Source organism: Polyodon spathula, chromosome 3, assembly GCF_017654505.1.
Source record: "Polyodon spathula isolate WHYD16114869_AA chromosome 3, ASM1765450v1, whole genome shotgun sequence".
In the NCBI taxonomy this organism is placed as follows: Eukaryota; Metazoa; Chordata; class Actinopteri; order Acipenseriformes; family Polyodontidae; genus Polyodon; species Polyodon spathula.
In genome coordinates this window covers 31,973,572-31,997,168 of record NC_054536.1, presented here as the reverse complement: position 1 = coordinate 31,997,168, position 23,597 = coordinate 31,973,572, and the positions used below count along the sequence as shown (strand labels likewise).

The following is a 23,597-nucleotide window of genomic DNA, read 5'->3' as shown; positions in this document are numbered from 1 at the left end:
ACACTACGAGAGGATGTTATACTAGCTTGCATTCAGCACTTCATTCTAAATTGCTATATTTTGTTGACTTTAGGGAAAAATTAAGTTTAAAACGTACAAATGCCTGTCATTTCAGATTAGAGAGGTAGTGTGTTACGTGACAAGAGTAGTTAAGCAATGGCTGTGAAGTAGAGGTCTTCATGGGTCCAAATTAATCAACCTGACCGGACCACAAACCAACAATTATTTACCCAACCCGACCCAATGTGAAATTTCTGTTATTAGACCCGGATCCAACCTGGTCCGATAAAACAATGTAATGCTTTTCCTTTTCACCAGTAAACCTGGAAATCTGGCTGAACTACACAGGATTGTAAAATTTAATATATATTTGTGTTAAAGATAACAAGATAAATCCATTATCTGAAAATCAAATGAACTGAAGTACGATCTTGTAAATGTGTGATTTTAATACAACCTTAACACAAGAGCAAATGGAATTGAGATGTAGAATTTTGCATTTTCCTTCATTTAGCTTTTGTTCATGGTATTCATTTTTCTTAAGTTTATTTCATGTCCTTCATAAACAAATCCATTACTTTGACTTTTAAGAATGATCTAAAAGAAACCCCTTCCATATGGGTCACGTGTCTGCAAGCCATGTCATGTGCTACTGGGGAAAGCCAATCCACGCAACAGGAATTATAAATAATGAATTTTAGTACCAAAAAGAGCCTCTTTATAGTAATTGACAGTTTGTATTACTGAGTAAACAAAATCTGACCCGACTGAGTGTTGCGTGACAATTTTGCACATGAAAACACATTTGGTATGGGTCGGGTGGTGTCCTCCGGTCCGGGTAGACCCGTGAAGACCTCTACTGTGAAATTTAAACCAAAGTTTTAAAAGTCTCTGAATAAATGTATTTTTACATAATATATTCTGTGTGAGTGGTAGATTAATGATGACAAAAAAATGTTGATCAACTAAGCCACAAAGTGTTCATGTCATCATGAACAGTTGTTCATTAATAATAATGTTATTAGTAGTTGTACTATTGGTGGAATTTAAAAAAAAAAGAATAACTATTTGTGCATATGAGAAAACCAGAGTATCATTATTTTGTCATTTTATTTCATATGACACAATTAATGTGATTCACAAAGCGCTGTACAGGGTGCACTATCATTTTTTTTTTCTTTTTTTGTTCAACTTTGTTGTGCCAGGTTTAAACTACCATTTCAATCAGTATTGAGTAATGTCCATCTCATGCAAGCCAACTGGCTTTTGAAGGTTGTTGCACACTGATATCAGACTGTTATTAGGGACTAGTAGGCGTTATATATTGAATACACATTTTGCTATTGAATCAGCCATCTTTCTCATTTTATTCTCTCGAGCCAGCTGGTGATTAATCTCCCTGTACAGTGGAAATATTTACTAGTGCACCCACTGTATGTTTGCCAGGCTTCAAGAACAAAAAAAAATCATGTGCTTTTAAGAGGACTTTGCAAAGCCTTTTGGCAGCAATTGTTTACCGTCTTTGCCCAGTTTGGAAGCTGTGTAACAGTTGCCCAAAGCTACTGTGTCTAACCAGGCTTACAGAGTTTAAGGTTGCATTTGAACACTACTCTGACATGGTACAACACCGCTAAATAGGTGTACTATGGAGGGATTGCCAACTTAATTTGTGTTTAAAACCAATGCGAACCAGGACATTGGAACTATATCAGGCTTATCATGTTTGACAACAGCACAGCTGAAAACATTCAGAGACATGCTCTATGGATATTGGATGGGTACAACGATTAGTATGGTGTTAAATTACAAATAGGTGACATTGAAATCCTTTCCTATAGCCTATAGAAATTTTGTCCATCCGGTAAGAATAGTAAATATTACTAGAATTAGAAATGTCTTTGTCCACGAATGTCACTCACTGACGATGGCTAATCAGCTGAAAGCAAGGTATATTTCTGCAGACTGCTATGATAGCACTGTTTGCGGAGAGTCTCCTGCAAGGATGAAGCCCCGGTACATGAGATGTCTATAGGATTGTGGAGACCATGAGCAAAGAGGATTAGGATAACTTCCTGCAGACACACATCTTGCCTCAGGGATTGCTGTTCTTGCAGAAAGATTGGTTTCTAATCTCTGGCAAAGACATGGAGAAATGGCTGGAAAGCCTGTTGTTGTTAGGATTTTTATTAGGCTTCCTAGCAAAAATGGCTGGGGAAGCCTATGTTGTTGTTAGGATTATTATTAGGGGTCCAAGCAACGAATTTGCTGTGGAACCCTACTGTTATTGTTAATTGTTCTTATTCCACAAAATTTTGAAATGTCTGTAAAATCAACACCATTGTACAAAAACTCACGAAACTTCACATAATGGTAGAGGCCAGTGGGAAGTTGTGTCAGCAGAAAAATTAAGCTCATAGGTCACATGGTTTTGCAGTCATATTGGATTTTTCAAGAATTTTTGACAATTTAAAAAAATCTCCGAAACTGCTTATGGTAGAGATGTGAAACTTGGGGCATGTACTACCCTTATGCCCAATATTTAGATTTGTTCAACAGAAGTTGATTGGTCACATGGTTCGGCGGCTATATTGGATTTATCAAAAATATTCAAACGTCTTCTCTCTAAAACCGTTATGCCTATTGAAGTGAAACTTTGCATGCATAGCCTTGGTAAGGTTGTCTATCAAGTTTGTTCAAACCACGTCACTACATAAAAAAATCATGACTGTTAAGTCAATGAAATGTCAGCTATGGTCAAATTGCACATATCTGCACATATTGCAGTATTTATATAAGGCACGATGTAGACTCGTGAATCTTTAGAGTGGTGGAGGCCTTTGGGAAGTTGTCAGAGCGAAAATTAAAGTCATAGGTCACATGGTTTGACAGCAATATTGGATTTTTCAATAATTTTGGCCAATTTAATAACATCTTCTTTGAAACCTCTTATGGTAGAGATGTGAAACTTGGGGTACAGACTACCCTTATGCCCTAAAGTTAGATTTGAACAGCAGTTTGGCAGCCATATTGGATTTGTGAAAGATATTCAAACGTCGTCTTCTCTGAAACCATTATGGTGATTGAACGTAAAACTTTGCATACATACATAGCCTTGGCAAGGTTGTCAGTCAATTTTGTTCAAAACAAGTCGCTACATAAAAAAACATGGCTTCCACGATCCAATCAAATTTCAGCTATGGTCAATTTGAGCATATTTACACATATTACCTTGCTAAAGCTGAAATGAAAAACTTTCTTATAACTTTGAGAGTGCAAACAGTGTCAGCTACTATAGAACACACATATTAATCCATATATGCTCTATTAAAAAAAAATAAAACATGACCTCTGACCTCTCCTAAAAGTCAAATGCAAAACTTGCTTAAAACTCCTTAGGGAGGGCAAATAGGGTCATGGTTACTATGGAACACAAGAACTCATATATACCATTAAACCAATCAAAATGCTTAAATTTCACAGTAACTACTTGGAAGCTGTAAAGTTGCTTCCAACTTATAGTATTATTATTATTATTATTATTATTATTATTATTATTATTATTATTATTATTATTATTATTATTATTTAAATTAGGAAGCTGTCAGTTGTCAGGAAGTCCCAGGTTAATCTGGACCAGTCTCCTGCTTCCCAGTGAGACCTGTCTATGATCAATCAGTTAATGTGTGTGAGCAATGATGGCTATCACAAGGGGAACAGCTTAGTTTTTCCGAATCAATAGCCCGAGTCCCAGGCACACTGAACAATCTAATGACTGCAGCTGACAATGCACACAGAGACATCACATTTGTTTGACAGCCTCATTCCCTCTCATATTAATCGCTTATTTTCCAAGTGTCAAATCCAAATATACATTGTATACTGGCACTGTGCAACTATGGCGGTTGAGGGTTATTGACGCAAAGGAACATATCTGAAACCATTTAGGTGCAAACAGGATCCTTGAAATTAACAATTTGATTTGTTTATTACTTGTTATATAACATAAGTTTGCTGTTATCCTGTTGAGATTATTCCTTACCACAAGTTATTATCAGAATCAAAAAATGTTGGGGTATACAGGAGCGTCTTTATTTCACAGAGCTAATTAATATTACCTGTGCTGTATAATATTTAGATGTGGAGCAATTGGAAAGGAGATCAATGTAACAAACAGAGATGCTGTTTGTCTTGCTGAATAGCACTGTCTAGTCTTCCTGGGCAGCTCAACATTCCTGCCTCTGATCTCTGACCCCGATCAATTTTTTTATAGTTATATAAAGAACAGGAAGGCAAATAACTTGACAGTGGTACATACTCCCAGTGGCCAACCTCTGGCCCAATTGGAGTTGCGGGCCTCTGGCACCCTTCAACTGAGTGCAATAATAACCTCCTGCAGGACCCATTGATGGTGAGTGATAGATAGAGATGTACGGCATGTTCTAATGTTATTAAGCCCTCCGCTATGAATCCCATCCTAAACTGCAGCCTCAGGCACCAACAGTTCCATTGTTCAGTAATTGTAACATCCACAAAATAATATCTTGGGGGTGCTTTTGGGCTGCGTGCTAATTTAAAAAATACACTTTTTATGTTTGCTTGGTGCAATTGGATTAAGAGGTTTTGAGATAAGCGGTTATAAAGATGTTCTGACAGCGCCAGCACAAAACCTTATTTTATCTTTATTGCAGAGTGGAGTTGTGCTTAGTGTCTTGTGTGAGGGCAGCTGCTGGCCCTCATAACGCACGCAGAAAACAGGAAATGTAGTTTAGTGCTGGGGAGCGCACTTTTATTTTTATAATCAAATAAAGTAAATCAATTTAAGCAAAGAAACAAAACCAAGGTCACCCAAGCAATCTTTGTACGGTGACAGGTCAAAGAGCACAGCAGCTGCTGCGCTTCATCATAAACTAATTCTGAGGAGCTGATCCTCCTTTATATAATATAGATATATATATATATATATATTATATATATATATATATTATTATATATATATATACCTCACACTAAAATGAAAATGTATTAACCAATGTAGCTTCACATTCTCACTTGTTTTCAGGCTGGGGCGGTTTTATTAACCCTTTCATGCCAACTCTTACAAAATATACATTTTTACAAGTGCAGGGCATCTGTCCTTCTCCATGCCTGTGATGTAAGCGACTGAGAGTGGTCTGTCTGTCTGTTAATGGGATAGCTACATCAAAGAGATGGGAATAAAAAAGGTAAACAGAGTTGCTGTTTTTAACAGTTTGATTCTGTCCATTTACCAGGTAAACACAGCACAGACAGACACTTAGCGAAGTCAGGGATTTTAATCAGTAAAGGGATTGGCACTAAGTCTCCTAAGAAGCGTATTTATTTGGTGAAGTGTGCTATACTGTTACTAAGCCCAATAAAGTCCCTCGGCCATTTCTCTGGAAGTCAAAAATCATTAACAAGGCACAGCCTTGCTTGTGTATGGTGTTTTTTTTTTTTTTTTTGGCTTAAATTTATTTTTCACTTTGTTTTCTGATGGGTTCATTTTATTTGTGTTAATGTCCTTTAAAGCCTAATTCTCACTGGTTGCTCACATTGAAGAATCTGACAGCTCAACTAACACACTCTGGATATAATAGGGTTCATTAATTTCACTGAAGGAAGTGTGGACTGTGTTCTCAGTGAGCTTGACACGGGATTACAATACATGTCAGAAGCTGATTTTATTGGGGCCTGTTCTTGCGCTCACTCTAATGCGATTGGTGATGTATATGCACAGGAAAATGTGCATATGGGAAATGCTGTGATCCACTATTTGCACTATACATGACAAATGGGTATTATTAGCAGACTGGCAGGGGCCAGGTGTAGAGAAGGTGAGTTTCCCAATCAAATACGAAATGTAACCATTACCGTATGGGCATTTGCACCCCAAACCTGAATAGATTTAACAAAGCTGCATGCCAGCACCTGTGCGTGCCCAACCCCGGAGTGCATAAGAAGACTGCACGTACAGATACCAGAATCAATTTGCCTTTCCCAGGACTGAACCTGACAGAAGAGCCATAGTCAGATGAGTACTTGTTAATTTTTATCTGCATATATTTATTTGCTAGTTGTGTATTACACTGTTTATGCAATAATTATTTATGTTGTTTTAGTTTAACTATAGTTACACATCATTTTTTGCACACAGCCTGTTTGTAACGTCCCGCAGCAGTCATGGTCGCCCCTTTCCAGGGATCAAGCAACTAGAGTCGCTAACTTGTGCTCTGCTCACAGACGGCTTAGCTCCAGTGCAGATTGGCAGCAGGAGTTATCGCTCTCCATCGTTGCCTCTGAAGAGGTGGGCAAATAGGAGCTGGTGTTCCTGTCTGAGGGCGTGGAGTCAGATAGTGCATCTACCACTGTCGCTGTTGTATGCCCCTATTACAAAACAGGAGCATATCTTTGTTCCCGGGGTGGATGACATGCTGCAGTGCTCTCACCGTGTGTGGGAATCCACGAAGGAGCTGGTGCGCTTGCTCTGTTCTGTTTTGCTCTGGCCCGCTACCGACCCCAGAGTGCAGAGAATAGTCGTCTGTTTAGAGCTATTCAGCTCCACAGAGCGTTCATGGTAATGGCATTCTGGGTTTCATGGCAGCAGCTTCTCAGACCCTACTTTTGGGTCTCTTGTGCATGTGCCCTCTGCAAGTCTGGTTCAAAAGCAGGGCTTTTTCAGCCTGCATTGAACCACGACCCCTATTTGGTGAAGTTTTGTCACTGTCTAAAGGCACTCTCTTGGTACAATCAGCCTGTCCATCTGCGTCTCAGCATAGCATTGGGCAGTGTCACCAGAAGCCTGATCTGGTCTGCTGTGTAGAATGGCATGGGGGGGCACAGGGGGTATATAACCCCCCGCCCCCCTTGGCATGGTCTCCACATAAATGTTTTGGATCAGGGTGGTTTGACTAGTCCTGCAGCATTTGTGGCAGAAGGTTCAAGTGGGACATGTGCTTGTTTTTGCAGACAATATAACTCTGAATCAGTATCAGCAACAGAGTGGCTGTATAGCAGCTGAAAGTACAGCGGTTCCCATAGGGAAGGGCCCAGGTACTCTGGTAAGCATGGTTCCTGCTACCAAAGGGCACTGATCTGTTTCTATATAAATGTATGGAAAAAAAAAAAAACCTTTAAGATCCACCAGGCGGCACATTTCCCAGGTGGCACATTCCTCACTGATCTAATTGCTGTAGTGTGGGTACATAATTGGACATTCTTAAAAGTGATAATGAAATAACAGCTAATTCAAAAACTACTCAGAATAGTTTCCTAGCTTTTAACTCAATCACCCCTTTTTTGTCGGCCTGTCTATCTTACTTGCTGTGCAGCCATAAAGCCCACAAAGAGATTAACAGAAGGAAATTGGACTAATGTGTAAAATGCTCCAAATCTTGCATGTGACAGCTTAGTCTGTCATTACACCATCCCAATCCTCTGCCATCTCCTGACATGAGGGAAAAGCCTCCTTCAGTGCCAAGACTGCTGGGCACATACACAGCTCCAAAGGAGGGGGTGAAGGGCTTTAGAAGAGTAGACATAGATCCTCCAAGGACTATGGATATGGGACCCTGGGAACCTAAAGCATGAAATTGAACAAGGTCCTTTGTCTGAGCTGTAAGAGCTGCTCTGATCCCTCTATGAGCTGCTGTGTGATGAAATGGATATGGCCAGGAGGGAAGGACTTTTAACTTGCTCTTGATTTATTTTTATTTTTTCTTGTCAATGCTTCAGACGGAAACACAGGGCTTTCTCTGTGAACTGCAAAGAATAGACATCAGCAGGGAAGCAGCCGCATGGCATCTCGCAGCCCACTGTAGTTTACTGATAAGTAGATTAACCAGTGTGCCAAAAGGAAGTCCATTGTGAGCCTGGAATCTGAATACCAGCTATGACAAATAGCAGTAAATCATATTTGTTGAAGGCTGAAAACTCGATGGAATCTTCTAGAAAGGGGTGGTACCTGTGTTTATAACAAGATGCAGAAAGGTAAAGGTCTTATTGAATACCATTCACGCCACCTCTGAAAACATTCTGTCTGTGGCATCACACACCATGCATTTCAACTTCAGTTGAATTATTTATCACATGAGAGCATAGTTAGATGCAGTAGTTATTTTTGAAATACAAAAAAAGAATGAGCAACATTCTTTGACAACTGTTTCAACTAGAAGTCTTTATTACCATACTTTGCTCATAGTGTGAACTGTTTACTATACTTTTACTGCCATTCTATTGTCATTTAAAGTTTGAGATGTATGATTTAGGTTTAGTTGTTAATTTGGGCACAGTGGATGAATGAGTAAAGGGAAACTTTAGATAACACTGAACAGTGCTGGCAGATATTGTATAAACAGATTAATTTCCAGACTGTGCATCTGTCCCGTCAAGTGCATACCTCTCTGGTTCGTAAGCCAGTAAGGGTTCCTGGGCCTTCCATTGCAGCAGCAGTAGAGAGCTCCACAGCTCCCTGTGTGTCCACTGTGTGTGTGACCGTCTTTCAAATGCATGAAACTCTTTGATCTCTAACAAAGCCTGTCTCTGGTACAGTCTGTTTTAGTTCCTCCCTTCCGCGAATAGAACATTTCTTCGATCGTGCCGCTAAAACTCGCTTTGATATGTACTTAGCTGTTTGAGCTCCTATCTCCAGCTCTGGTGCAGGGGGTGGCTTCAAAGTGGCTGCTCTCTTTCTCTTCCCTTTCACTAACACTAGGTCTGTGTGCAAACGACTGATCCGACGGTGCTTTATTCCTTCACAACTATTCCTGTGATCTGGCTGCTATCAAGATACTGTACTCTTCCTGATAGAAATATTCTTCCTAGCCTTTCAAACCCTAATTTTTTTCTACATAATAGATCCATGTATTTCAAAATTGAGTTTTACTTTTGAATGCATAGGGAAGTGAAATCCAACATTTCTATTAACCCAGTGACCTTCAGACCCACGGAAACTACCACATCATGAAGGACTAATTTAGGATGTGCAGTCCTGAGATGTAAGAGAACTAGATCGCTGCTTCCACTAACCTGACCTGGGCTGGATAGAAATTGAGGCCTCCAGAGACTTGCTGTGTCGCAGAATCTTTCAGAATGTATTAAAGGATTTTAGGAAAGGGTTGTCTTTAGACCAACATACTCCACTTTGCCCTCTATCTGTGTAATCCGGCCCTGGTCTCTGTCATCAAATAGAGATATTGATTGACTTTGTTCTCGGCTAAATTTCTTCCCTCAACCTGTCTTAACTCATACATTTTAGCCCTGTCTATTTGATCTTCATTGGACTGTCTCCAAATATGCTTTTTGTAACACACCGACCAATATTGAACATGGTGTTCTAAATTCATTTTCACCAGACACCTCATCATATAGGTGCCATGAAAACATCTTTTGCTACTCCGCTAACAAAATGGAAGTCCCGCTTCCACACCTGTCTGCTATACTGGGTGGGATCTACTAGCCTGAAACTAACTCCCTGTTCCTCAGGCAGTTCACCCAACTCCAACCTCGGATATACATCGCCGTTACAGATAGTCCCTTTGTTTCCTGAACCCAGTCATTCAGCAGCACAGACGGACTGATGCTTCGGCAGCAGCAGTGCTCTAACCCCTATGGCTTACAGCAGCCCCTATCTGTATAATCAGGACCCTTTTATTCCTGGTGCTCTTCTGCACCACGCCCGCTTGCTGATTAGGAGGTTACCGCTGGTAAACACACACACGCTGCTCGTTCCCACAGCTAAACACAGCAGACAGGCTGCTTCACAGAGCGTCAGGTTCACCATTAAAAACCAATCCCTCTATTTATTTCTACAATCACAAGACTCATATTTACAGTAAACAATCACAGAAGCCCCCTCCTTACGTGCATGACCCAAATCTTGCTACGGTGCTTTACAGAGGTATGGATATGGTTAGCCCTTAATCTTATTACTGACTGGAAACATACCATACTTATTCAATTTGCATTGTGTTCTTCTTTATACTGTAACATGTCAATGGAATTGTGAAAGCCATGATTAATATTTGATTAATGTTTGTCAATTAGTCTACTCATTGACAAACATTTCAAATCTAATCACAGTAGTGCTGCATTTCTTCAAATCGGCTGCTCTCTCTCTCTGTCACTTCCATTTCACTTCACATTAAGGATGAAGTCAGATAACTGGATTCACCCAGACACACCCACAGACAGGTATTAAAAAGGCCCATATCACTGGTCTTTTCACATAAGTAATAGGGTTGCTGTACCATGGTAATGAGACACACAGCTGTCCTGGTGAACACATTTTAATGAAAGCAAAATGGGGTGAACCTCTCCTGAGAAACCCCTGACCATCTGAAACTGAGTAAGTGAGATAGAGAGAGTGGGTGATGGCAGGAAGGTGGGTGCCAAGCAAGCCTAGAATGTAATCTATTAATTGGCAGAATAAGATAAGTACATGCTAATTTGAATAATTCTAAATTAGCACATGTTATCTCCACGGCATTAATACCTCGCTGTACAATGGTACAAACACATTACCATATGCAATTAGGATACTAATCCTCCTCTTTCAGTGGTGTGTTAGCACACAGGAACACAGGACCCCCCAGAGTGGGACTGGGGCCCCTTCTCTAGGGGGAGAAAGCCATGAAACGCCGCCCACTCTGTCTGAGAAATAAAAGTGAAATGTACGATTAGATTGAATACCCAACTGGGACCATCCTACATGGATCTCTGCTCCTTCTGGCTTGCTCAAGCTTTGTTGGTAGAACCGATTTTAATCCCCATGCACTCCATTGCAGTTTGAATGCTCAGCATGCCGATGCCAGCTGCCTCCAAGGCACGCCAATGTCAATTTCAGCTAGCAAAGTGAAATAAAATGTTTGCTAAACAATTGTGTAACTGCAATAATAAAGTGTTATCAGCAACTGAAGGGTTATCATCTACAGTCTGTTTTTCTTTTGTAATTTGCTTGTCTTTATAATAGTGTATAAATGCACCACATCCACATAGAATATTAACATCCAAAAATATTTCTTTAATTGTTTTTTTTTTTGCATATTTCAACAAATATTGCAGTCCACTATCACAATTATATCCTTACTCTGTTGTATGAAATATATAATGTTCATGATTATTATGACATGATAAGTAAGTTCTGCAAGAAGGTGTTCGTTGTTAAGGAACAAATCTACCCAGGTCTGAATGGTTGTATACGGTTAACAAGATTCTGTAAGATGTAAAAATGCCTTGCATTGGCACTCACTGTGTCTGGATCCACATCTGACATACGTTTAAAGTTAATAGATGCTTGTCTAATAACAGTGTTGCATAACATTCCAATGACACTATGTAACACAATTTTTGTTCCTGGGTAGTAAGTGTTATTTCCTAATTGCTTATGCCTCAAAAGTATAGAAAATGGCTATTATTCCCCACAAACTTTGCTTTTGTGACCAGGACAGTGATATTTCAAAATATCATTATTTCCAATGGGAAAACGGGCAACTGTGTGTCTTTTCGTTCACATAAAGTCAGAAAAAAACAACATATGAATCCAAATTAACATGTATTTACACTAAAGTAATACAAAAATGACTACAAACCCATTGGAAATAGTGATATTTTGAAATATCACTGTCCTGGTCACAAAAGCAAAGTTTGTGGGGAATAATAGCCATTTTCTATACTTGTGAGGCATAAGCAATTAGGAAATAACACTTACTACCCAGGAACAAAAAAATAATAATTGTTACACGGTGTGATCAGTCTTATGCAACAGGCACTGTTGTGTGATGCACTGCCGTTACAAATTCTAAACCCCGTATGTGAGATGAGGTTACAATCACTATAACTACAGCAGCTGCTAGCATGGCTGTTTTGCATCAAACTTATAGACACTTTGGTCGTGGTTACTGGTTCAAGCCTTGCTGTTATTAAGTCTATTAATATTGCTCTCATTAATATTGCTATTATTATTATCATTAATACTATTACTAATCTTGTGTTTCTGTGTTGCAGACACTCCCTCCTGACCACAATGATGTTGTAGGGAAGATATTGTCGTTCATCTCCCTCACTTCCTCCTTCTCTCCATCCCGGACTTGTCCTTTCAACACTCCCCGGGCTCCACCGTCCCCTACACAGCATCCTGCTTCTGCCTGTAGTCATCTTCAAGAGAGGGAGAGGGAGAGGTGGGGCAACAACCCTCCCTTCAGGTTAAATTTCCTCCTTGACTTCAACACAGCTCAGTGTAGCATTGCAATCTTTGTGAGGGACTGGAATTTACCACACTGAAATGCACAGGGTCCACATGCACAGCGATTTCACTGCACTGCGTTTATTAACCAGGCAGAGTTAGACTGCAGTTTAACAAATGCCTTGGGCCTGTGATTTACAGCTACAGTAACAATATAAATGCATTATCAAAGAAACAGGTCCAAAACAAATAATATTATTTATTTATTCACAGTCAAGCCATGTTTTGTTTTTTTCATATGATAAATATCCTTCTGCTATAATTGTAATTGCATGCAGTTGAAAGGCTAAAACAGAGACCATGCCAAAGTTACCGCCAGCTCTTATCGCTAAAAAATGTAATAGTGTGTTTTATAGAACCATTGAAAATAATTGTGTCTGTTCTGTGTCATGTACAACCCCAATGAGTTTAGTCACAACAACCCTATTACATGAATGGTCTGTCTGACTGGGACCTCACTCTGCTGTTCTTGCCAGTGTCATAAAAAGTCTGGATTGGGCAATTACTTGAGATACATGTTTTTAACTATACCTTCCCAGGAGTCCTAGGTGACATGGAAAAACAAGGTCATTATGAATAAAACCATATTGAAGCAATTGAGATATAAATATTTTAAACTAAGGGCTGGACCAAATCAAACCCTGATCGCTCTTGTGAAAGCGTGTTTTTGTGATAACATCGCTAGTTTTCATATCGCATTTGTTTTACCACAAATCCAAAACTAGCCATTCCAATCTCGAAAGGGGCGGAGAGAAGTTTTGCAGGAGTAGGCGGGACCGCCGATAGCAACATGAAAACAGCTGTTGACAAATCCCCAGCCGGTATTTGTGACCTTTTGAAGGGATGGAAACAAGATGAATAGAACATCCAAAAAACATGTAACACTGTCGCCAGGATCATTACCTGTACATATTATACAATAAGAAGTCGAATTATTTGCTATCCAGCACCGTGGGAAAAAAAAAAAAAAAAAGTTGATTTTAGATTTTTTGTTGTGGGTAGTTGCATTATTATTATTATTATTATTATTATTATTATTATTATTATTATTATTATTATTATTATTATTATTATATCGAAAACCCGAAGCAAATGTAACAACTTTATCTTGATGCTTTTGAGATGACAGTTAGGCTACCATTATAGGTATTACGTAATTATGTTATCTGCACGGATTTATATGTTTCTATGGGAGCGCTCGATGTGGGCTCCCTTCTGGAACGATGGGCTTGTTCTTATATGCCGAGAATCTGGGCTTCATGTCATGTTTCTGTGTAGGCCAACATGTTGAAGTACTTTACAAGAGTAACCAAATGTTAAAAACTAAAAGTTAATACCTTTAAATGTTTAATATATTCATACGTTCTTTATTAGTATTCTACATTGTTTACATTTGCTAGCCTTGAGTTTGATCGAAGTTCAGTGCAATGGAGCACTGTGCCTTTAAGAAATGAATAATTTGAACAGAGGTAGGTGACGTCACAGGTGACGCGCGAGTATGTCCATGGACTTAAAAATAAAAATGGACCGAAGTCGTAGCTTACTACAAAGATAAGAAATAAAAGAAAATATATCTAAAAAGCTGTACCATCACTGAAAGAGACAGTGCTCCAATCAAAGCTCTCCGTGAGTAGAATTGTTGTTTGTATTATTAAAGCAATAATACATGTTGCTTTATTAAACATTTAACTCGAACTGGTGAAAAAAAAAAAAAAAAAGTAGTAAAGAAAACGGTTTGTGCGTGTTTCGTTTAAGGTGCAACAAACGCCACAAATATTATGATAGTAATGGGCATAATACATATAGTAATACGTGATACTGTAAATTATACATTTTAAATGATTCAGTGTTGTATGCAAGTGTTCTATGAGGTCAGTGGAGCGTCTTGAGGGATGTAGTTTTTTTTTTTTTTTTTTTTTTTCCAAATATCAAAATGTTTAGTGTTATTTTTTTTTTTATTATTTGCTTAATACTCGATAGCTTTGGACAACTTCGAAGTTGAGTATAAAATCCGGTCCTGCGAAAGTCTTGCAATGTGATTTATACCCGGAATTGAGTAGATTTGGTCGGGCGATAGCAAACCACGCCCTCCCCCTTTTCATCCCACTTGTTGTCAACAGTATCTGCTTTGAAGGGCGAGAAGGGCTTGTTTTGGTTCCGCGAGATTTCGCTTGGAATTTTTCTTGCGTTTTATTACCGCAACTTTCGCATCATCGTTCACTAAGTGCTAACTTTGTTTTGGTCCGGCCGTAAGTTACATATTGGTAAGGTGCAAAAATCTTCTTTATTGTCAAATAATGTACAGCCTCCAGTTACAGCTACACAGTAAATGGTATTGTTGCACTGATACTGAACTACAGTCTCTACTCATTTGAATAGGTTGCATTTTAACTGCACTGTACCATGGTTTCTATCAGTTGTTTTACGTATCCGATGAAAATTTTATTTTATTTTATTTATTTTTTAAGACACTGCAGATTGCTTCGACAGGTTTCCCTGGTGTCAGGTCTGACTATGAGCGAGCCACAGACCGAGTTTGACTATTTATTTATAGACATTGCGATGTTAAAATATATTATTTTATGTATCAGTTATATCAGTCATTGTTTATGTAGAATTGATTTATTGTCTCGTGTAGTATTCTTTTGTAATTCATAGTACAGTAGTTAAACCAAAAACTATAATATGATAAAAAATAATATAGTACCAATATATATAATATATATATATATATATATATATATATATATATATATATATATATATATACAGTTCTTCTTTGTCAAGAAACCCTCTATACTGGTAATAATTTTTATAAAAAAAAGTTGTCAACGTCGTAATCGTATTATTAATATATTATTATTATTATATTATAAATTTTTATATTATAATATATATATTATTAGTATTTGTTGTTTATACAATTATTTATGTATTTTAAAATGTTTAAAACTTCCATATTTAACAAGGTGCCCTGCCATTCAAAATATTTGTTACCTTTCATTCCATTAGATTTTTTAGTATCAGTTGAGCTGCTGTGTTTGTTTAACTTCACTGGGTTCACTTCTTGTATGTGTAATGTGTTAGTTATGCGTCATATGCAGAAATGCTGTTATTACTGACTTCATTATCATAACTGTTGTGGAAATAAATATTTACATCGAAGTTAGCGTTGACAAATTAATTTTATTGCGTCGAACATTTTTCTTCTGCTAGTTGGAAAGTTACCAGACTTAAATACTGTACTTTCATTGAAAATGTGGATCTAAAACAAGAATCCCAACATTTTAATAATACTGACATCAGCATTAGACCTGTATTTAGCTGTTTACGAGATAGCTTGCTCCATGGGCTGAGATGCAAAGTCATTGCAGGGGTGCCTATGGGAAAGAATCCTGACCCCAGTAATTAAAACAGGTTCTTTTTGTGTACATATTCTTTGCATTGTAAACTATAGCATGTACAGGTAGTGAACAAAAAAATGGAAACACCAATGTAAAGTCATTAGTCATTGGGCCACCACGTGCGGTCAGTATGGCCTGTATGCGCCATGGCATAGAGTCTACCTGCCTCTGGAATTCTGCAGGAGGGATGCGACACCATTCTTCCACTCATGCCTGGTTGATGAAGGTGGAAAACACTGTCTCATGTGTCGTTCCAGATTATCCCATAAATACTCGATTACTCGATTGGGTTCAGATCTGGTGAGAAGGCCGTGCTTATCAAACCATTGGGCGACCCCCTGCTGTGTGGAGGGGGGCATTGTAATCCTGGAAAATATATCACAATACTGAAACATAAAATGAAAGAGATCGAAAAACTGAAAATCAGCGCAACCAATTACAAAATCCTTGTTAAGTTATACTTTTATGTATTTCATCTGCTTAATTATTAATGTTAAATTATTTGTACAGGTAACCTATTTTTTTTATTTATTTTTTTATAGCTGACATGACATAAAATGAAATTAGTTAACCAAAACACTTTGTGAAGTTGTGCAATTCATTGAGACTCTTTAGCATAGTCAACAGTTGCTTGTACTGGAAACAACTGTAAAACCTTTATGGAAGTACGTAAATGCAAAATAAATTGTTAGGCAAGTTCTTGTATAACAAACAGCTGCAGTAGATATTTAGCAATTTTTTATGCAATCGTGCTCCATTTCTTCTATTATTAACCACTCAGAAGTGGCTCAGAATGCACATTTTAACTTTAAAAACACAAACATTTTTCCACTTTTGCTCACTCTCATGTCTGCATCACCTACTGTAATTGCGTAGATGTGTAAACAAAAGTTAAAGGCAATGTTATCCAAGGGAACTAAACCACATTATGCATTATGGTTCAGTATATTAGTATATACTCAAACCAATAAATTAATGTTACCAATATTGTGTGCAGGAGGTTAGGGCCAATATATTTAGGGTCTGAACTTGTTGGGTGATTGACCAGTCATGTTTGCTGAAGTCTGATATGGCGAACTAGCCAAAGTCAATATTCCTCCTAGCCCAGTGCAGCACAAAGACCAATGCAGGTCTTCCTGTGGGGTTGCTGTCAAGATCGGCAACTTGGATTGAAATAAAAAACATGCTATACTATATATTCATGACTTATATATCCAGTATGTGCAGATGGCTACCATGTAAAACTTGACTATGAATTACCCATTTTTTATCCAGTCAGTCTAAGCTACAGTCATTCAGATCAGCTAGGTGCTGAGAAATGGTACTGGGGCTGAGAATTGGCTTTGACAGTCAGCCATAGTTCACCAGAAGAACTAGACAATTCCAGATCTAAAGAAAACATCAGAAGGATGGGGACATGAAACGTGAGTAATTTATTTTGTCTAAATTTATTTTAAAAGCCTGCGGGCAACCTTGTTTAGGCCTATATTTAGAAAATATACATAAGTACTTCCCAAAAGACAGGCACAGTATCAGTCACTACATATTAATATGTCATATCTGATTACTCTGCTAGTTGTGGGAATAGGGTTCATGTTCCTGACGCAATGATGTTTTAAGCTTTAGAGAATACAGTCTCCTTTTTTAAAATACATCCATTACTTACCATTGCTGCCTCCAATAGTTAATTTATTACCATAGCGTTTTTCTCTGTTGTACAGTAAATTAAGATGCAGCATTGAATCTATCTAGTTGTGTTATTTTAAAGAGTGTTTTCTGTCTATCCATTAATGTTAAGAATCTGTTTTTCAGTTCATTGTACAGCTATTCATAGTAACCATTTGTAAGAAGGTTGCATGGGGGGTGGGGAAATAACACTGCAACATAAATATATACGTTACAAGTACCGGTAGTCCTCGCAAGATGCAAAATGTGGGACAACAGCAAATTATCAACAATGTTGATTTAATAATAGCTGTTGCATGAACAGTACATGTATTACTAGTGAAACACAGATTCGTATGAGCCAATGAAGCATCTGCAGGGCTGTCTGCTGAGAGGCCTACACAGTTTCCTCAAATGAAACCTATTTTAGGCCATCTTCTGCTCCTAGTTTGAGAACTGCCACAATCCATATGCTTCTGTAAAAGGGACACCCAATGCTGTTGTGCTTTCTTAATGGGACCTTACATCACTGTGCTATGAACTTGATTCCAAAAAGTATAAGATTGACAGGTCTACAGAAATGTCAATCATGATACTATTCACTTGAACGTTTTGACTAAAGTCAATGATAGGCCATTTGATGATGAAGGAGAACAGTAAGGTGCCACAGTTACTGAGGTGCATGGTGGATTTTGTGTAAAGAATGGGGTTGCATCCAGAGTCTGATTTTTATGACCCGGCCCTACTTCTACAGACACGACCCAACCCCGCAACCCGCTGCAGCACAGTCTTCTGTTTAATCTACAAGCCTATTACCAGCAAGTTCCAATTAACCTAAGCCCGGGGTGGGGGTGGGGGTTGGGGTATACACGATGCTTCTCTGCCTAATCATTTTTGTTCCCTGGGATTTTTGGGAATCTGTAAGACTTTGTATTATAATAAAGGTGGTTATTTAATGCACGATTGTCCTTTCTGGCTTCAATTTTGTATCAAAGCAAGCCCTGCACCTTTATCACCTTAATCTGTTTGTCATTCCAATCGCTTCTGCCCACTCCACAAGTAAACAGCAATGCTTCCCTGTCTGTTTATCACATTGTTCCTCATAGTTGAGGTCCCACAGACTCCTTGTTGCCATTCACATCTCTGATATCCACTCTGCTTGGTTCTTCGGGTTGCCAGGGAAGTGACAGGGTGAGTAATGCCTCTCTGTACATAAAGTGAGTCCAGAGGCAGACTGCCCTTCATCAACATGCTTCAATTAGAGGTGCTTTCCTCATCTTGTTTTTTAAATCTGAGCAAACTCAAGAAGTCTGAGTTACTCACATTAATCTAGCATGGGCTACTGATGTTGCTGACACTAGGAAACAAACCCTTTCAAGTAATTCAACTCATACAATCAGGCTTGATTGTGCTTTTACCTTTTCTGCTGGGTTATAGTTGTTTCCTTTCTGGGATTGTCCCTGGAGTTTTGATGGTTTTAAGTGTTTTATCTTCGTGGATTTGAAATGTTGTGTTGTTTTAATACATTATTTTGAATGTCTGAAAGCACACGCACACAGATAACCAAGTGTATTTGCCTTGTGTGATGAGAAATAAGTTTTAAATAACTTTGAATTCCACACACTTACCCTTTAAAATCACTACTAATTACACTAGACCTAATTTGCATACCATAGTATTTACATCTGTGTTCCTTGGAATAGCTCAGTACAGTGCAATAGATCATGGACTGTAGTTCTCAAATTTTGCTGAATCAATGATACCTCTGGGTCTTGTTTCCATGGCTGATTACCTGGCCTGATGGTAATCTCGCAGAGCTCTCTGATTAGCCCTGTACAGCCCACAGGTATTGATAACTGGGGTATTTTGAGAGGCTAATCATCAAGTAAGTACCAAATGAGATGGGATGAATGACTATCTGCTTCCATAAAATAAACACCAACGTACTAGCAGCCAAGTCACTTTGAAAGAAAGTTCATGTGTTGAAAATATTTTCAGTTCTGTACATCACTGTACTGGAAATGTTCCTCTGGTAGTTGTTTAATCATCTGTGCTTAAGTAGCTGGGCTAATTGTAGCACCTTGCAGATTGTAGGTTTTGAAGTGCTGCTTTCTATATTTTACAAACTGCCCATAATATAAGTATTATTCTGTACAGATCAATCGGACTATGCTCTGAGGGATGGGCCGTGTCTCAGCTGCTGATTTTCATTAAATTCAATATTTGGGGGTTAGGTGGCAGAGTGCCACCATGGAGAGCATTAATTATTTATTATTCATTCATGGTTTGGTGGCCTCTTCTTTTCGGGGAGAGGTGGCTACAGCCACTTCTTATCTGCGGCACTGGGATGCATGTAACTGTTCATGTTTTTCTAGACGGCCTCACGCAGGTAGCCGTCGGGCACTGCAGACGAGACTTCTGGCCAAATTTGTATTTCACTCTGGGCCCTGAGCGCCCTTCACAGTCATAAATCATCTGCAGTTGCAAAATCATCATCATTCATTCAGTGCCATTCATTTAACCGGCTTTTCCGTGCTGCAAGCTGTATATCTGCTTGTTTATAAGCTTTTATATATTTATTTAATTTAATTTAATTTAATTTTAGGGTACACAGCAGTACTCCATTACTGCTATAGACTGCCATGCCAGTTAGCAGGATTTCACATTTGCATTGTGACACAAAACTTATTTGCTGCAGTTGTGTAACACAAAGAACTGCTAATGCACTACAGCTTTGCCCTGCTTATAAAACCAGGCCCCAATACTTATACTTATCAAAAATATAATGTTAACTCATGTAAAGTGTTACATGCCAGTCACAAAAATGTAGGACCAAATACCAAATGGGTGGTATAGAACTAGATGAGGCCCACCAGAGGAAGATCTCAGTGGTGTAATAGACTCATCGCTGTTTTCCATTTGTTCAGCTTAATCAAAGTACCGACATACACATTTGTGTTTAACTTTGAACTCAGATGTCTCTGTGCTTTTCCAATGCAAGACAGTCCTCATAAGACTATAATGCAGGTTGGCTCTCACTACCTGCTAAATGTACCAACATATAAACGATAACAAAGTGTGTCTGTACTTGGTGGCTCCAAACCCCCTATTGACAGTGTTAAGGCAGGTGTTTACTCCGAATGGGCTGGCACCGCTTGTGTCATGTATTTTTCTTCACTCCACTGAAACTTGTCCAGGACATTCTGTATACCTGTAGATATTAACCATTTGCTTTCTTGTTTATATAATATACACTTCACAAGAAATGTTGAAACTGAAAGAAGCCTGCTCCATCCATCGAGGTTGGTCCCTTTATTTTCTTGCTCTTTGCAATGCTTCCTCAGCCAGCTGAAAAAAATCAGTAACTTCCAGCGACTGGAAATCCAGGCAATCAATTGTATTGAACATGTTTAATGGCAGCACACAGAGAATGTTTAAGTGATTATGGTGTTTTGTTTTTACTTATTTTGTTGAATTTAGAAATAGAGAAGTACATCAATCAACCCAGATTGTTTTTTAATCTAACATATTACCCTCAATGCAGCCACAATCATTTATGTTCAATTTTGTGCATTGTCTCCCTTATAAGCTGCTTTAATTATGTTCATTTTCTTGCTTTGGTTTAAGTGTGATTTAAGGTTTAAGTGTGATTCACAGGACACCCTAAGGCTACGTACACACACACTGCAGTTGGCCCGACAACCGGATTTACAAACGTCACTCGCTGCGGTTGTTTATTGTACACACACAAACCTTTCCTTACTGAAGTGCGTGCACTCCCTGTTTAAACAAACCACTGAACTCAGGCCATCATTGCATGCTGATCGTGAGGTTATCTGTGGCAACATGGAGGCTGTGTTTTTGTTTATGCTTTTGGAAGAAAGTACATTCCGTTATCGATCGAGAGCTCGTCAAGTACAGCTATGCACTTTTCTGAAAAACCAGTGGAGATGCCGTTTTGCTTTTTCTGCACTGCTAAATGCATTGGCGACGATCTACAGTACCATGACGGTAGATCGAAACATTTGGACGATCTTCCAACCAGAAGGCTGGTGGGAACGACTTGAGCGATTTCCAAATGACTGGATTAAAAATGTACACATGTCTAAGGAGTCGTATATGCACTTTGCAATTTACTGAGACATTTTCTGGAGTGCCAAAACACAGATGAAACGTTCGGCATCAGTGGAAAAATGAGTTGCATTCACTTGTTTGGCGTGTGGGGATATGAATTGTCCCATATTGTTTTATTTATAAATTGCAACGAAAATATATATATATATATATATATATATATATATATATATATATATATATATATATATATATATATATATATATATATATATATATATATTTTTTTTTTTTTTTCCTTATAACATATTGTACTGTACTTTGATTAAATAAAAAAAAAAGTATATTATATGTATGCATTGTTTACCATTGTTATGAATTTACTATTCATCAGTATTACAAAATTAACTTGGCTCATCAGGCACTTATATATATATATATATAATTTATTTATTTGCCATGTTTATCAAACAGAAATGCCTGATAAACAGTGACATCATTAGTTACACATTAATCCACTGAGCACCAACTGTGGTTCTGTTAGTGCGGTTGTAATACACACACACACACACACACACACACACACACACAGTTAGTGAGCATTAACTACCCGAACTGAATTAATTACCTCACTCTATAATTGTTCCGAACAGGATTAACTAGTGCAGTTGTGGCTGCCCTTTGTAACCAAACTGTGTGTGTATACAAAACGTATTAAGAGTAAAAGGTGAACTCACACCCGCATTTAGTCTGTTTATGTACGTAGCCTAAGAAATGAGTTGTTCATCTCGATAGGTTTTTCCTGGTTAAACATTTTTTAAAATCTTAACTACTTTTCTGAAGTCTGGTAATATATGCCAGAAAATGTTTGTTAAGATAAGCTCTGGGTGCAGTTGTGGGTCTGAGATATTTCTGTAAAGAAATGCCATGCCCCTGTATGAGTAATTGCTCCCCTTGATTCACTGCAGTATATACTAAAAGCACAGATAACACTCCACATTGAGCAACACCCATAGCAATTCTTCAACCAACAGAAAATATATCTGGAGTCTGAGCTACGACGTTACATACTGAACCATCTGATATAATCTATTGATATCAATGATATAATCTATTGATATGAGTGGGAATTTTTAAATAACGCAGAGGTCTTTGTTTCCTTTTAAAAAAAAAAAAAAAAAAACAACAACCATAAAAACACACTTCAAACCATGTCACATATCAAAGCTTTGTAAATCCTTTCATAACACAGTGTAACAATTTTTTTTTTTAACTTTACAGTATAATCGTAAATCTCGAAAAACTACTCACTTCTAAATCTTTTGTAGTCATTTTTGTTTTACTTTAGTATAAATACATGTTAGTTTGGATTCATATGTTGTTTTTTTCTGACTTTATGTGAAAGAAAAGACGCACATTTGCCCGTTTTCCCATTGGAAATAGTGATATTTTTACATATCACTGTCCTGGTCACAAAAGCAAAGTTTGTGGGGAGTAATAGCCATTTTCTATACTTTTGAGGCATAAGCAATTAGGAAATAACACTTACTAGCCAGGAACAAAAATTGTGTTACAGTGTAATCACACATAAACCATTCTATTATTAGTGTGCATGTTCCTCTGAAGACTGCATGTCACCTCATCCCATGGGGTGACTGTTAAGAGGTGGAAACAAACTAAAATTGAAACTCAAGTTAAGGGATTTGGGGGGCAATGTGCCCAGTAATACAAGCCAGCCGAGTTCAAAGAGTCCTCCAGGAGCTAGAAAATAAGATCCTGGCTTTATTGCCGATTACATGCTGGGACTTCACAGACTGAGTGCACATTTTCAAGCTGCTTCTGTTAAAACCAAAAAAACAAACAATTATGGCAGGATAAATGGCAAGAGAATATGCCAGTTATCATACAAGACTCATTTATACTTGGAGCAAAATAAACCAAACAAGAAGCAGCACAGTCCAATGAGCGCACGGTGGAATAGTTGTTTCCCAATTTCCATCATAGACAGGAGCTGTAAATCAAGCAAGGTTAGGGCTGGAAATACGAAAGTGACAGTATTATTCAATGACTGTGGCAGTCCCTCTGAGCAATCCCAGTACATCATTTCCTAACTAATATACATGGATTGTATCGCCCAATCTGACTTTATAGACTAGAGAGAAACAGACTTGTTTTAAAGTAATATCCATCCAACTTTC

At 38.2% G+C, this 23,597-nt stretch overlaps 1 protein-coding gene across 2 annotated transcripts in view; it reads left to right on the top strand.

Moving 5' to 3' along the window:
* Positions 1-13,273, top strand: part of tsnare1 (T-SNARE Domain Containing 1) — a 274,777-nt gene extending 261,504 nt beyond the window's left edge. For both annotated transcript variants that reach the window (XM_041245057.1, XM_041245056.1), the window contains exon 12: positions 12,019-13,273. In XM_041245057.1, the coding sequence (XP_041100991.1) occupies positions 12,019-12,032 (14 nt within the window). In that variant the 3' untranslated portion in view covers positions 12,033-13,273. The remainder of the gene's footprint in view (positions 1-12,018) is intronic.
* Positions 13,274-23,597: the final 10,324 nt, after the last annotated feature.